The sequence below is a fragment of the Ammospiza caudacuta genome, chromosome 3, assembly GCF_027887145.1.
Source record: "Ammospiza caudacuta isolate bAmmCau1 chromosome 3, bAmmCau1.pri, whole genome shotgun sequence".
Lineage (NCBI taxonomy): Eukaryota > Metazoa > Chordata > Aves > Passeriformes > Passerellidae > Ammospiza > Ammospiza caudacuta.
The window spans coordinates 102,234,132-102,249,434 of NC_080595.1; the positions used below are offsets into that span (position 1 = coordinate 102,234,132).

At 35.9% G+C, this 15,303-nt stretch overlaps 1 protein-coding gene across 1 annotated transcript in view; it reads left to right on the forward strand.

The window, feature by feature from the left end:
* Window positions 1–15,303, forward strand: part of EYS (eyes shut homolog) — a 704,807-nt gene that overhangs the window by 229,226 nt on the left and 460,278 nt on the right. The window contains exon 21 of the mRNA XM_058801756.1: window positions 2,819–2,940. Within this exon, the coding sequence (XP_058657739.1) occupies window positions 2,819–2,940 (122 nt within the window). The remainder of the gene's footprint in view (window positions 1–2,818; window positions 2,941–15,303) is intronic.

A 15,303-nucleotide genomic window follows, 5' to 3' on the forward strand; every position in this document is an offset into this window, starting at 1 on the left:
TCTGGTTACTCCCTTTAATGTAGGGTAGTCTTTCTCTTGAAGTGTCTGTAGCTGCTGAGCTGCTCTGGGGAGAACAGTGGATAATTTACTGAAATTTAGCTTGTCTGAAGCTTCACAGCCTGAACCAGAAGGATTATTTTGCCAAAATGCCTCAACTCCCGGCACTGGGGTTTTTGTGTTCAGGGGGTTAGAATTGTAGCTAATGAGAAATTTTAATGAGATTTGTGCTGTCTCCTTCGATACCTAAATTAACCAAAAACATCTTATATTGCACATTTCATGAGAGAATATTCAGGTGCTGAAAAAGAGCTCACGGAGCACTTAGGCATTATATGTCATAATTCTAATAAGTGAAAAATTCTGTTTAATTTTAAACTAATGTAAAATGGTCTACCTGTTTACCTTCTGCATGTAACTGTGGAACTTAATCTTTCATTGCAAGATGTACTGAAAAGTTTTAAAAGCAACTTGATTACCCTACTATATTCTGTCTGTATTGGCAGGCCAAGTTTAGTATGGAGTACTTATTTGAAAGTTTTATAGGGCTCTTGATATCTATCTGACACTTTCTATACTTGCTTAAAAAATAAAAAAAAATTAGTAGTAATCTTCAGAGAATCTTAGAATGCTGACTGGAAAGGTGAAAAACATTTGAAGGTCATATAGTCAACCCTGCACTAAGCTAGACTATTAATAGTGATAGAACAGGTCAGTCAGGGATTTTTCTAGCAGAGTTTTGAAAGCCTTCAAAGAGGGACAGAAATTTCACAAACTCTTTGCGACAGCGTATTGTTGTATTGCACTAAATAGTTTATTTAGTTGTTTATCACTGGGTGATTGGAAATTTGTACTGAGTATGTTATGTAACGTAGATTGTTATTTCTCTTCTCCCATCACATAATTTTTCCCTGATGTACCCCTCTGCTATACCCCCTGGTGGTCTGACCCCTGGTTACCCCTCTCCCTGCCCCTCATCAATGGTATCCCATTGGCCGGGTCCTCTTCCCCCTCTCCCATCCTCCTCAGGATGGGGTTGGGGAAGAGGTCCTCTGCAGGAATGTCACACCCTCTTTTCCACCTGGAAGGTGGCCAGAACCTGCAGTGTCTCTTCCCAAGCCAATACACAGGACACTCATTCCCTCATGGACAAGAGCGTTTCTTGTCTTCTGCTTTCGTCCATGTAAGACAGCGTGGGCTACAATCCGAGCTAGCCGGAGTGGACTCAAACAGCAGCCCAAGAGACGCAGATTCTTACAGTGTATTCCACCAATTACCTGCTTTGGCAGTTCTCACACTCTTCCAGTTCCATTCGAATCTCCTGAGCTGCAACTTTTGGCCATTGCCTCATAATACCTCCTAGCACTAGTAAGGGATTTCAGCTCTGTCACTTGTGCAAGTATCCTGGAAGTCATTGTTAAATAGCCCTCTCACTATGAGCACTTCCCCAAAGGTCTAATACTAAGCAAGCCTGCTCAACTTTTCCGCATAGGGTCCACACTTTAAGCCCTGAGTAACCATGTTTGTCTGCTTCTACATATCTCTACTTTTTCCTCACATCCTTTTTCAAAAAAAAAAAAAAGATTTACGAATTTCCATGAAATCTATATTTTTTTAGAAAAATTTGCAGAAGACCCTATCAGCCTACTGGTTTCAGATGAGATCTTAAAGACCTGAGCCCAAATTACTAAATTCATCATTGTCTAAAACTCTCCTGGTTAAATTAAAAATAAAAATCAATTACAATGAAATATCTTTAAAAGTATATATTTCCTTATCTGGGAATAAGGTGAGTGACTTCATTTTCTATCTAGCTAAGACTATCTCCTATTACATTTACAGATGTTTTCTATGTGGTCTACATTGGTTTAGAGATATTTTTGAACTGGAATTAAGATGAGCTGTATTAAAGTTCTTCATGCTGACAAAGTGCCAGTTTTTAGGGGAGCAGCTTGTCCTTGGGGTGCCTCTGGCTTGAGTTTTATCATGCAGACGTTTGAGTTCCTCTACCCTATGTGTGCTGGCTGCAGAAAGCTGGAATTCTAAGAAAGTTGGGAAGCTTTTAGCATATGAATAATGCTCCTGTGCTGAAGGACTAAAAGCATTTAATGAATACAGTAGCAGCTGTGTGTACAGACACGATGGTAGAATAGATTCTATGGTAAATCTCAGAGATAATGAAGAACCCAGGGACCCCTTTGAGGTTAAAATGATGCAGGCCTGCAAGAAGTGTGATTCCTTCTGTCATGAACTCTATATACAGATGGAGCACTCTAAAGATTCTTCACCATTTGGATTACTAATGATGAAAAAGAGACAGAATTCATATGATTATCTTGTTATTCTTAACAAGAGTCATAGAAAAATTCAGCTCAAGTAAGTTTTCTCTTAATATAGTGGTATAATATGAGGCATTCCTTACAATAGCAATAACTACATTAAAAGCAACCAATAAACCAAACATTGTTTGCCTGCCATATCTTATTTTGATCTCATTTTAAAGCTAGAATGTTATGTATTTTGTGATTGTTTTGTGATAGAAAATTACTCATTACTTATAACATCACTTTTTAACTCATTGATTTATAACTCTTGAATCAAAATATTTCCATTGTGTAAATATTTCAGTACATGAATCTGCTTCCATATTTAAAAGATATTTTGAGATGACATTTTATTTACTCCAATTTTTTTAACATATCCACACCTTTTAAGTAAACCTGGTCCTAATCTTTTCCAGACACTATTTAACTGGAACTTAGTAAATTTACTACATTCAGTTGTTATGACTCTTAGTACTGAAGTTCGATCTCTGTTGCAGTTGTCGATGGCTTCTATTGCTTGTGCAACCCAGGATATGCAGGATTGAAATGTGACCAAGACATTGATGACTGCATAGTCAATGCTTGTGAACACAATTCTACATGTGTTGATCTACATCTGGTGAGTAGCAATTTAGCAATTTTTTTTAATTAAAATGAACTTTAAGTTATCATTCTAAAACCTAAAGCAATATTTTTCTGAGTTCTAAATGTCCTCTTGATCCATACATCCACATATCAAAGGCTTTATAATCTTACTTTCCAGACACTGGTATTTTTGTTTATTTGTAATTTTACAGGCAGTGGGAAGGAGGAATGGTTTTATCATTTAAAAGCAATTACTAGGTCAATGTGGTTATACAGGGAATTCAAAAGTCGCAGAAAATTTTCTACTAGGTATATTTGTGACCTCATTATAAGTGACAGGAATACTCATTTACACCAATTGCACTGGCTTCAAAGGGACTTAAAAAGTATCTTCCCCAAGAAAATTGATTTACTTCAAGTACTTCAGCATTTATTTTCAAAATTACACAGATACATTTGTTTCGAAGATATGAAGTGTGTTAAAAATAACATGTCCTAGAAATAAAATCATTCTATCACCTGATTCCTCCATGAGAGGAAAGATGACAGAGATTCACATGGTGTAAACTTCAACACCAGAGGTGGCCCATGTTCTCTGTCACTCCTTCCAGGAATCTGTCAAGAAGCAATTTGTTTTCATCCTACTCAACAGAGACACTAAGATCATACAGTAAGAATATTTTCCTTAAGAAGCATTCAGACTGTCAGAGAAATTACTAGTTAAAAATATAAAAAAAAGTGGAAGAAAGGGCAGCTTTTTTCTATCTTATTCTAGTTTCTACCAGCACATTTGTGAGAATACTAAACTGATAAATGTAGAATTCAAATTACATTATGAAGCTTAAATGTAGATGACTATATATGGAATGAACTAAACAACTAATCACCAATCAATGATCACTGAGGACATAGGCAGCACAATCCACAGTTCAGCTGTCCACCTTTGGAATTTTCACTTTGGGTAAACTGAACAGCCCTGTGCGTACCACTGACTGCTACACTATTGCTGAAAGTGTTTGCAATTTCAGGAGCCCTGAAGTGTATGAGACATGTGGATTTTGGGGGTTTTCCTTGCTTGGTTTCTTTGTTGATTTGCTTTTTTTGTGGCTGGTTGTCTGTTTTTGCTTGCTTGCTTTTCTTAGTACCTGCATAAAGAAACTGCTTTTTTTTTCTGACAAATCCTGAGGATAAGCAGCAATTGTCACTGTTTCCTAAACTTGAACCAAACCTAGCTGCTTCAAAAGAATTTTCTCGAATTCTCTAATTTCCATACATTTTTCTTACTGTACAATATTTTGGAGGGGTTTTTTTAGCATGTTTCAAGGACTAGTCAACACCTCGGACAAAATCAAGTGCTTGATATGGAGACCACAGTTTGTGACACTTTTGTTATTGTCTTTGGATACTATTGTAAATGTGTGTTTTTCTACCACTAGACTGCAGTTAATATTTCAAGATCTCATACTGGGCACATATTGCCATTTTAAAGTCATGCTAGAGAGCATTCCACAAAATAAATGTTATGCCTCCCATTCATGTGTCGTCTTATTCTGTAGGAGAGTGTGTTGCAAATCTTGACATTACAGGTACTATTCCTAACTGCAGCTGATCTTTTCATTGAGACTGACAAAATGGAGTTTTGTATGCAGCCTAAACAATATTCTTCCCAGAAAACAAGATGCTGGAAGTGGAGAAAAATAAAGATCTTTAGTAAAATGAGCCTATTTTACCCCTTGAGAATTTTGGCTGTGTTTCACCAAATGAGTTGAAATATTGATCCAGGTAAATTTAATCATTTGGGCAAAATTTAGCATGACAAAGAATAGTAGCTCACTGCAATTTCAAACACTGTTTTAATTTTTTCTTCACATGTCTTTCATCCATTGTTTTTCCTTGACTTATTGTGTTTATTTTTGTTCTGTAGTTCCTATATATTTCTCACCTTGTTTGTCACAGACCTATTCAGTTTTGTTTTAAATGGAACACAGCACAGCAATTCAATGAGATCCATTCAAACTACTGTTTCTGAGAAAGCATGACATTCAAAACATCCATGTGGATACAGTTAGTATCTACAGAAAATACATGCTGTAAAAACTTAACAGCAAGGTGTCATATTAAACTGAGTGCTTGATCCTTTTCAGGCTTTTTCAAAAGTTTTCACCTATGTTGTCAATATTACAGCAATCATTTATGTGAAAGGATTCATTTTGATGTTGGCTAATACACATTCAAAATTTGCAGTATTTTTTCTTCATTACAGGATTGTTCCTTAGCATTTTTAAGAGCAACAAAATTTCCCTCTCAAATCCCCACTCCCCACCCCCAACCAGAATGGGTTTTGCTAAGTAGAAAAGTAAGTTATTTTGAAAATAAATTGGGAATTTCTGGTATTATTTTGCTATTCTAATAATAATTCATTTCTATTCAATATTTAAATTTCTCCTTCTTGATTCTTCTCCAGAGTATGTTTACTTAAACTAACATTTATTATATACATTTCTGAAATAACTTTCATGTGGATCGTCTTTTAAGTTGAATCTAGAAAGGGACCTAAAACACTTGTTCACTAAGTGATTCCATTATTCAGTTACATGTGCCTATATTATTTCACATACTATGTCCTTCTTATTGTATTCATGATTGAAGTGTACCAAAATTTTTCCAAATAATATTATCTGTTTATACATCAAGATTCCTCAGTGATCAACAGGAAGAGGATTAATGAATTAACATATATTCATAAAAATGGAAGAAGACTCATCCCTTCTTTTTCTTCAGCTGTAAAATAACAGATAATGGATTAACAATCCTCTAAAAACTTAAAAATTAATTTACAGTCTCTCTTCACCCTCTAAAAGGTAAAAAACTGGATTATAGGAAGTAAGTGAAGCATAATAAAGGAAGATTTAAAAACAGATGGAGATCTCAGGAGTTTCATAATTTCTGCATCAAATACCATTTTCTTTCTAAGTTATATTACAACAGCCTTATTATACAAGACAAAGACCAAAGATCTGAATGTGGGAAAGAATTCCAATATGTGCACTAATTGCAACATATATTTCACAGATTTTACCTTGGCTCTCCAGGTGGGGGGTGGCATTAAACAACTGGACTGTGGGATGAATCACAGAATAATTTACTTTGAAAAAGATTTTCAACTAACTGTAAGCCTAACACCTCCAAGTTCATCTCTCAGCCACATCCCTGAATGCCACACGTACACACCTGGTAAATAAATACCTCAAGTCATTGGTGACTGAATCTCTTCCCTAGGCAGCCTGTTCTAATGCTTGACACCATTTTAATGAAGACATTTTGCCTAATATCCAGTCTAGACCTTCTCTGGTGGGGGATCAGGATAGGTGAAATACAAAGTTTAATTGCACAACTACATCAGCATAAGGAGATTTGGATTTTCTACTGCATCTGAAAATTCCAGTTATCCAAGAGTTATATACCAGCAAGTTATCATATGACAGAACAGGCCACTGTCAGTCATATTAGACCCTCTGGTGGCTTGGGAATAATTAATCAGCTACCCTTATAGAAGCTTCGTTCTACAGTCACGCAGCTCAAATACCTTTGATGCATTTTTTCAAGGTAAGGATGAATTACCATTGTCAGAATGACACTTGCAATATGTATCCTTCATTTTTGGTGTTGGTAATGTGGTATAATACAGAGCCTTGAAATTAGATAACAATTTTATCGTAGCAATAACTCAGGAAGAGCAGGCACAAGAAATGACGCTCATGAGGGGCTGATCCAGCTGCCAGCTAAGGACCACACAGCCACTCACTCACTCTGACCTTTCTATGGGATGGTGAAGACAATAGAAAAAGAGCAAACAGAAGAAAAACAGTGGGTTGAGATAGCTTAAAAAGCAAAGGAGAGAGGAGGAAAAAATAATAAAACAAATCCTGTGATTCAAAGGCAATGGCTCACACCTTCCATGTGATCACTGATGCCCAGCCAGCATCTGAATAATGGCTACCTTATGGTAGAGTTTCACCAGAGTAATTTGCAAATTCTTCTTTAAAAAGTTAAAATAATTAATTCAAGGTATTGTTGGGGGACAAAAGGATGTGTTGTCCCTAATGATTTATATAAGATCAGATCATGTATACAGTCTATATAACACAATACATTATTTTGCGGTATTTGCATTTAAAAAAAAAAGAAAAGAAAATAGTATCTTAACAATAGCTCTGAATTCAATTTTTGCCTGTGTTGTTCTGTATGTCAAATTATAATGCAAATCCTGTCACTTTATTGTATGTGGAGACTCATGCAGAAAATTATAATAGATGTTTCTTTTAGAGCTTTGTTTCTGGAAGCTATTATTTCTCTGTACTTACCACATAGTAAAGTAAAGAAAATAAACTGTAGGTAAAGTTATAGTTATATGATAATGTTTGCATTGCTGTCCCATGTCCTTCTTGTCATTAACTCTCTATCCTTTTGAATTTAAAGGCAATTATTTCCCTTTCCATAACATTTAATGTAATGGAAATGAGCATTGCAATAAAACAATGGACAATAATGCTAATTTGAACTGGAAGAAAAAATATTTTCTTGTTCGGTTTCTGTTTTTAAACTGATAAGGGAGAAAAAAAAAGTGCATATAACAAAGTGAAATCATGTAATTCAGGTCTTTTAGGAACTTATGTTCTGGATTGCATGGAAGGTTTACGTGAAGGGTGGAGAGAGATTATTACTATTTTTTTTTAATAGCAAAAAAAAAAGTTGACAGTTTAAATTTCAAGAACAAGTAGGTTAGTTCATTGCATAAATTGTGATAAAGATTTGAAAAGAGGTCTGGTATTGAGGAATAAAGTACATGGTACCTAACTGTTAAAAGCTTAAGTTACCCAAAATGAAATTAGTCAGGTCTTTGGACTAACTTAAAACAATTTGCTAAATTGGTACACTACACTTAATTTCCTTGTAAAACTGATTTTTTTGTGCTTTATGCTAAACAGAGAAAAGAATAATAATGATCTCTAAAGCCTATAACTTATTTTAAAATATTGAGAAGCACTCAAAGTGCTTCAGGAGAATCATCTTCCTAGGTGATGAGAGCAGGTGATCTGACATTTGAAAGAAAATAAAAGGTCTGCAGATAGGTCTGCATCAATGAAGTTTCTAGATTTCTGTGGGACTGGAAATTCTCTAAGCTTTAAACAAAGCAAACAAGCCCTGCTACAGAAGTTGGTCTGAAACCTCAACTTAACTTAAAAGACCAGTTACCATGAATGGCATCCAGGGTACATAACGAATGACAAGCTCTTAATTGTCCCCGGGCCAAATAAATTCAAGCTGACTTGTGTGTGACTTAAACTTATGCATTGACCTCATTGAGAGTGCCCATGTGGTGAAACTGTGAATGCAGGACAAAAAAGTTTCATATTGCCAATTATACATCCTGGAGAAGAACTATACAGCAGCTGTAGTTCAACCCAAAACTAGCAACTGCAGCAGTTCTTCTGAAAAGTTTTGCTGCTGATACAACTCACTGTGCTGCCCCAAAGATTTGACTCTCTATCCCTGAAATGTTTTATTTTCCATTTACATTTAGCTAAAAAAAAAAAAAAAGAAACAGTTTCTACATATTCCGTCAATAAAAGGTTTTTTCAAGATCTATTGAAATACCTCACTCCTCTGCCTTGTGCTATAGTGAATATAACAGTAAAAAGACTGAAAACTTAGTCATTATTTGGTGTACTCCTTTATGCTCTAATAAGTCCAGTTGAGTCAGAGACATTGGAATACACAAAATTAACTATTGATTTACTGCCTTAGGATAATGTCCTTGGTATTAATCTGTGGTATTATACATTACCTGGATAGATTGATTATGATATTTATGCTTTACTCATCTAATTGAAAGATGATTTTGGCAAACAAGTATCATATTTCTATTTATTTGTTTTATTTATGACATTATTTTAACATGTTTTAATTTGATCTTTTTGAAAGAAGATGCAGATATATATAAAATTTGTAACTTCAACCAACGAGATCACTAAATACCATAGGAGTGAAAGCCTTCTATTATCTTTTTCATAAACTGAATTTTAAATACTCTACAGAATGAATAATACTGTCACAGAGTGGAGGAAATGGAGATTAAGAGGAAGTTAAAGATTGGCTTTCCAATGAGACTTGTGAACAGAAGGCAAATCAATGTGGTAAAGATACAGGAAGGTAGTCCCAGATGGTGTGCTTTAATTTTTGCCCACAGTGAGGAGGCTGGACACACAAAATCAGTGACAGCAGGGGAAGAAGTGAAGAACTTCTCAACATAAGGAAGAAGCTGGAGAATTGTGGCCTACTTGTGGAAAGCATAACCCTAATTTGATTTGTGCACTCTATGGAGACTAATGTTACGCTTGAGATGGGAAATTAAGAGTTTCTACCTTTGAAGGCATTAAAAGACTGGCAGTGGTATTAGAGAGACTTGAAACTACAAAATGTCACTGATTCATAAGGAAGGGAATTTTAAAAAAGGAAACTTAGCTGCAGAGAATTACGTAATGGCATGTACATAGCAGACTTAGAGAGCAGAAGGTCATGCATAGGCATGGGTCCACAAGGAAATGATTCTGAAACAAGTTTAATGGTGAAATCCATCGGTGCTCAGTCACTCTCTGAAAGCTTCCCACGTATATGTCCTTGCAACACAACACACAATAATTAACTGGAAGAATTAATTAAATATTAAATAAATTCTCCATATAGAAGCAAGGGTGTTTCTTTTGCTTAAAGTATATTAAATAGCTTTGCACCTGTTTACTTTTCTAGAGAAAATGCGAATCTTACTCCCACTCCATCAATTATGAATGACAGTATGGTGTCTCTTTCACAACAAAATAAGCTCTGCAGGAATAAAGAAAAGTCTCTTATTTCTTTTGGTATTAAAAAAAAAAAAAAAAAACAAGTGAAATAATTCACATAAAACATGTACAACTGACAAATTATGTATTAATGTTTGTCATGCAAAGACTAGGAGGTCATTTTCTAGTTTCATTAGGTCTCTTTAGCTGCTAACTTCTTCAGGCTTGGGAAAATTATGTAGCACTTGGAAACGAAAATGGCCCAGAGAAAGACTTGTTATCCCATTTCTTTTAGTTATCTTAGAGTTCTTCTATCTGTTCTCCTTTAGATTTTAGTATTCTGTTCCAAGGATTCAGACTAAAATTTTTTTACTGTGTGTGTGATGAGTTACAGGACCAGGTTGCTCAGAGAAGCTATGGATGCCCCATCCCTGGAAACAACCTGATCTAGTGGAAGGTGACCCTGCCCAGGGTCCATATCTTGCAGTATTATTTATTTGTTTGTTTGTTTGTTATCATTTGACCCCCTTCCTTTTTCGCTTATGAAAATTGAAAAGAGGGAGCTGAAGAGCACCTGTGACAATTTACCAGGTCTTGTACTACTAGGAACTGAATCACTTGTTGTAAGAGTCAATTGCTCTTGTTTCTGTAGCTTAGGTAACCTCTTTCAGAGAAAAAAAAAAAAAAGCTATATTATATTAAAGCTATACCATGTTTTTATAGAATCTGGTTTTTTGCATAATAAAATTTTGAAATATGCTGAGATATTTCCCAGAGAAAGTAATTTTTAAGATTGTTCTAATAGTTTACTCTTTTACAGGAGAATTGACTCTGAAAGCACTGGGAAAACATTTCATTCATTTAGTGAGCAATCCTATTAATTGATTTCTGCAGGTCTATTATGGAATTGTGAAAATGCAAGATTATGTCATATGAGGTTGGTCTGAAATCAAAACTCTTGACCAAAATTTCCTTTCAAAATAATCATGAGAGACTTTGAATATTTCCTCATTACTCTCCCACATTACTTCAAGTCCTGCCTTCAAACGTTTTGCAAGGGCTATTGAAACCCTAAGGAGGGACACACCTACTTACACATACACCTATCAGAACTAGTGGTTAACTAGAAGCTTTCTGAAGCACTAATTACATATGCATTTTCTTCTTTGAGACATGATGCCAAGGTTCTAAAATAGTCAGGCATCTTCATTACCTTTAGGATCTGTTGTAAAAAAAGAAAGCTTGTTTAGGGTTCTCTAGTAATATTTTTAATAATTCATGAAACTTTTATGCTAAGGCAAAGACTTGATATATTGCATAAATGCTTTACTATGTTTGTTTCAGTACAGCTTTAATACCAGCCAGCATCTCCTGGATGTCTCAATAAAATGTATTTCTATCCAGATTAATTCTGTTCTAATCAGACACTGTATCTCTCATATTTCAATCTAGTACTGGGTTTGAGCTTAATTTGTACAGAAATATGTTTCTTTTTATAGGCAAAGCAGATTATTTTAAACAAAAGCTTTACCACATCAATATAGACTCGCTTTCTTAACAAATATCTATAATGTAGTCTGAAGTATAAATAACACTGCAATTTCCCTGGGAAAAATTCTGAATGTCATGTTTGGTTTTCACTCATTCACACATGCTCAGTGGAACCATTGAGTGTCTGAAGAACAAGAATGACTGAGATACAGAGGTGAAATGAAGCAATTCCTTGCATTCCACCTATGTTTTGTCCCCTTTTTTTCCCTTTTTTTTTTTTCTAACTGAGGAAATGCCAATTATTGCCACGATTTTTATTCAGGAATTGCTAGACCTTCTGTCGTGGGAATAATGAAAATGCATACAAACAACCAAACCCAAAAACAAACCAAGAAAGGAAATATAAGAGAATTTCATCAGAACTCCCCCTGAGGTGAAACCAAGAAGCAACAAAACATGAAAAGAATTGATAAATTTCATTATGTATTTTATTTAATGATTGTGTGGAACCGGTTCACTGTCCTTGTAGCAGATGAGGGACTGGGAGTTATGCCAAAAAAGTGTCCAAACCAGCTGAGCCTGAAGCATTCAGCAGCACAACAGAGAACAGCAAGAGGCAGTACGGGGGGACTCCACGCTGGGGATGAAGGTCCCCATCTGCCAATGTAACAAACCTGTTGTTTAAGTAGGATTGCTGCTTTCCAAGGGCTTGGATTTGGGATACCGTGGTGAGACTAACAAGCCCTTTCCAGCCCTGGCACTATCATCTCTTGCTGCTCTTCCATGTAGGTACTAATGACAGGGCCAGAGCAGACCTGGAACACACCATAGGTGACTCCATGTCTCCAGAAGCATGATAAAGGACATGGCCACTCCAATGTTTTTTCCCTACAATCCTGACAATGAGAGGAAGTGCTTGAGAGAGTGTGGATAAATCCTGCTGGTCAACAGCTGCTTACATAACTGGTATTGATAACAGAGTTTCATCTTTCAGGACCATGGGACTTTCCCACAGGATTGAGGCTAGGAAGATGTGGGATTGAGTTGATCAAAAGGGACAGGAGTATCTTTGACAACAAGAGATTGGTCAACCCAAATCAAGTGAAGTGACAGACTCGGTTGTCAAGAAAAGGGTGCAAATGATTTAGAGAGACCTTCTGATAAACATGTTAGGACTGCAGAGGGCCTGCTTCTCTCTATGCACAAAAAAGGGAGATGCCAAGAGGACAGAGTCATGAAGAAAACTATCACACTTTTTCTGAGAAATTAGTCTGACTGTGTGCCCATCTGAGGTGCCAATACTTTAACCCCTGCAGTACCCCAGCAAGTAAAGAAGACAAAGCCAGATTTTCCCAGTTCACAGTGGTCCCCAGTCAAATAGGCAAAGGTCACAAACTGAAATAATGGTGGGTCCATTAAAATGTAAAGAAAATATTTTTTAGTATAAAGGTAACTCTGAAATAGGTTGCCTCGAAGTGAGGTATCCATCCTTGGATTTATCAAAAACTCACCTAGATGAGGTTCGGAGCAGCCTGTTATAGCCTACCCTGCTGTAAACAGGGCAATGGAACAGGGGAACTGGACAATCTCCAAAGGTCCCTTCCAGTGTCTACTTATGTATGATTTTCCAATACAAAACTTGATACCTGTATCTCATCGAAACACCTACAGGTTAATATGTACCTTTCACAACAGTGATATAAACCTTTATGAGAATGGTTTACAGCTATAGAAAAAACCAAAAATAGAGTCCTAGAATTGCATTGAAGAAATCTTTTACATTGAGAATTGATAAAAAGGTGGTTCACACTTGTTGAAATCACTTAGGTGGAGAAAATTACGTCAGCAGAAAGTGGCATTAAAATATCTCCATTAGAAAATGCAGCAGTAGTTTAACAACTGTTCGACTTGAGTGCAAATGAGTATATAAGGATAGGAAGCTCAAGTGCTTTTGATACAATCTTAGAGAGAAAACATTTAAGATTGACTTGTGTGAGTATAGGATCAGACTTTTAGTTACTAGTCACTAGATTATATGTGACTTAAGGTCACATTTCTATGCTTTTCTTACTTAAACAAAAAATGTTCTGTAAATGCATCTGTAAATTCAGTTATGTAGGTACTTCACTGAAAGCATGAAGTAGTCACAGTGGGGACATTCTGTGTAAACATAGTATATGTTGATCAGAGCACAAGGCACCATAAATCCAAACTCATTTCAGATTCCAAAACTCAAAAAGGAAAAATTCTGTCTCTTTCACTCATATTTTATAGTATACCTGAATTAAGGATATTACTGAATTAAGAGTATTACCTGAATTAAGTGTAATACTACATTAGCAAGCAACATAGATAATCCCAGAGTGAAAAAATGAGAATTGAGAGCTGGCTGCAAATTATGTGCTTGTTTGGGGGGAGAAGCTTGCTGTTTTTTGGACTTATGGAGAGCATTAGGTGGGCACATTGTTTCAGTTGCTTTCAAAAGTGATTGGATTTGTGTGCACTGAGACCACTGTATGACAAAGCAGATTTACTTGAGAACCAATGAGAAATTCATGTCCAAATCTTAGTCCTTGGGTAAACAAAAGCACTGAGTCAGAACCATAAGAACCATGACAACAAGAAGCATATGAACACACAGTCGATTTTAAATATTTTTGGCCAACAGATTCATAAAGGACAAGTCTTCTGAAACAGCAGTTTGTGATCTCAGTATGGACAACAGCTTGGAAATCTCTGGCTTTAAGTCTGCCCCTCATTAGTCAGCTGAGATACTCAAATTAAGTGTAAATGTACTGATTGCCTATAAATGTTGTCCATATGTTTGTCTGGTTTTGTGCCCACTGGAAAATCAGTGATCCATTTAACACAGCCAGACAAAATGTGCCAAGTGATTGAAAGGGTTTAACTCTTGCTGGTCTATAACAGTGCATGCCATACCATTTCAATGAAAACTCTGCATATTGTCCCAAGCCCTAAAAGATGTCAGAAACTCAGTTTAGGCTGTTCTTACTGACAGTCTGCCAGTTGGCAGAGGTATACTATTGAACTGAACTGAACCATGAAGGAACCAGCTAGTTGTTAGCACTGCACTGACAGGTACCATAGAAAGTACCATGCCATTTTCTCTGAGAGGTGAGTACCTAGACGCTTTAGGTAGCTTCACCACATGATAAGCTTGACTTATATCTCAGTGTAACATCTGCCTTGATGTAGTTTAGTTAGAGATGTGAAATACTAGCCTAGTAAGGAGTTATTAGTTCCTGAATTCTGAATAATACAAAGATATTTTGTTTATTGATATGTGTTCCTTGAGGTACTGAGTAGTGCTCAAGAACCTTGCCCAAATGCAATCACTGAGATATAAAAACAATGTAGATAAAAGACAAAGATCACTGGTGGAGGATTGCAAAAGTTTTCAAACTGGTCGGGCTTCTTTCAGTTTATGAGTGAGTAGGCTGTATGTGAAATGTCCTCTGAAACAAATATCTGCACCTCACAGATTTCCTAGAACTATTTTAGAGTCCACAAAACTGTTAGAAATTTATCATGTAAGATTCATATTATCAGATAATTTCTGATTTTACTGTTTTCAAACTCTAATAAAATATATGCAGTCTTTTTAAAAATAAGCTCAGAAATATCAATTAAAATTAGCTTTGTCTGAAAATACAAATATAGTGTAAGAGACTGAATTTCATTTCTTGAGCTGATTTGGGGGCAAGGGAGTGGGGGATGGTGGATTTTTTTTTTTTTTGTTTAGATTTTTTTTTCTTTTCTTAGGAAAAACAATGTATTTTTTACAGCAGAGAAAAACATAATACACTTTCTAATTTACTCTATTGCCACTTGCTGCTTAGTTATACATCTGGGATGACTGTCACTAAATGATTTCTGAATACGTCCAAAACTGAAAAGCATCTGCAAGCAAAAGTCCCAGTGTTATAGAGAACAAAAATGCACATTCTGCATGTGTACCCACAGGGGAAAGACACAAAAGGCATATCAAAGAGTCTGGCATTTTCATTTTATTACCTAGGCAGCATTCCCAGTCTCCTCTGGCT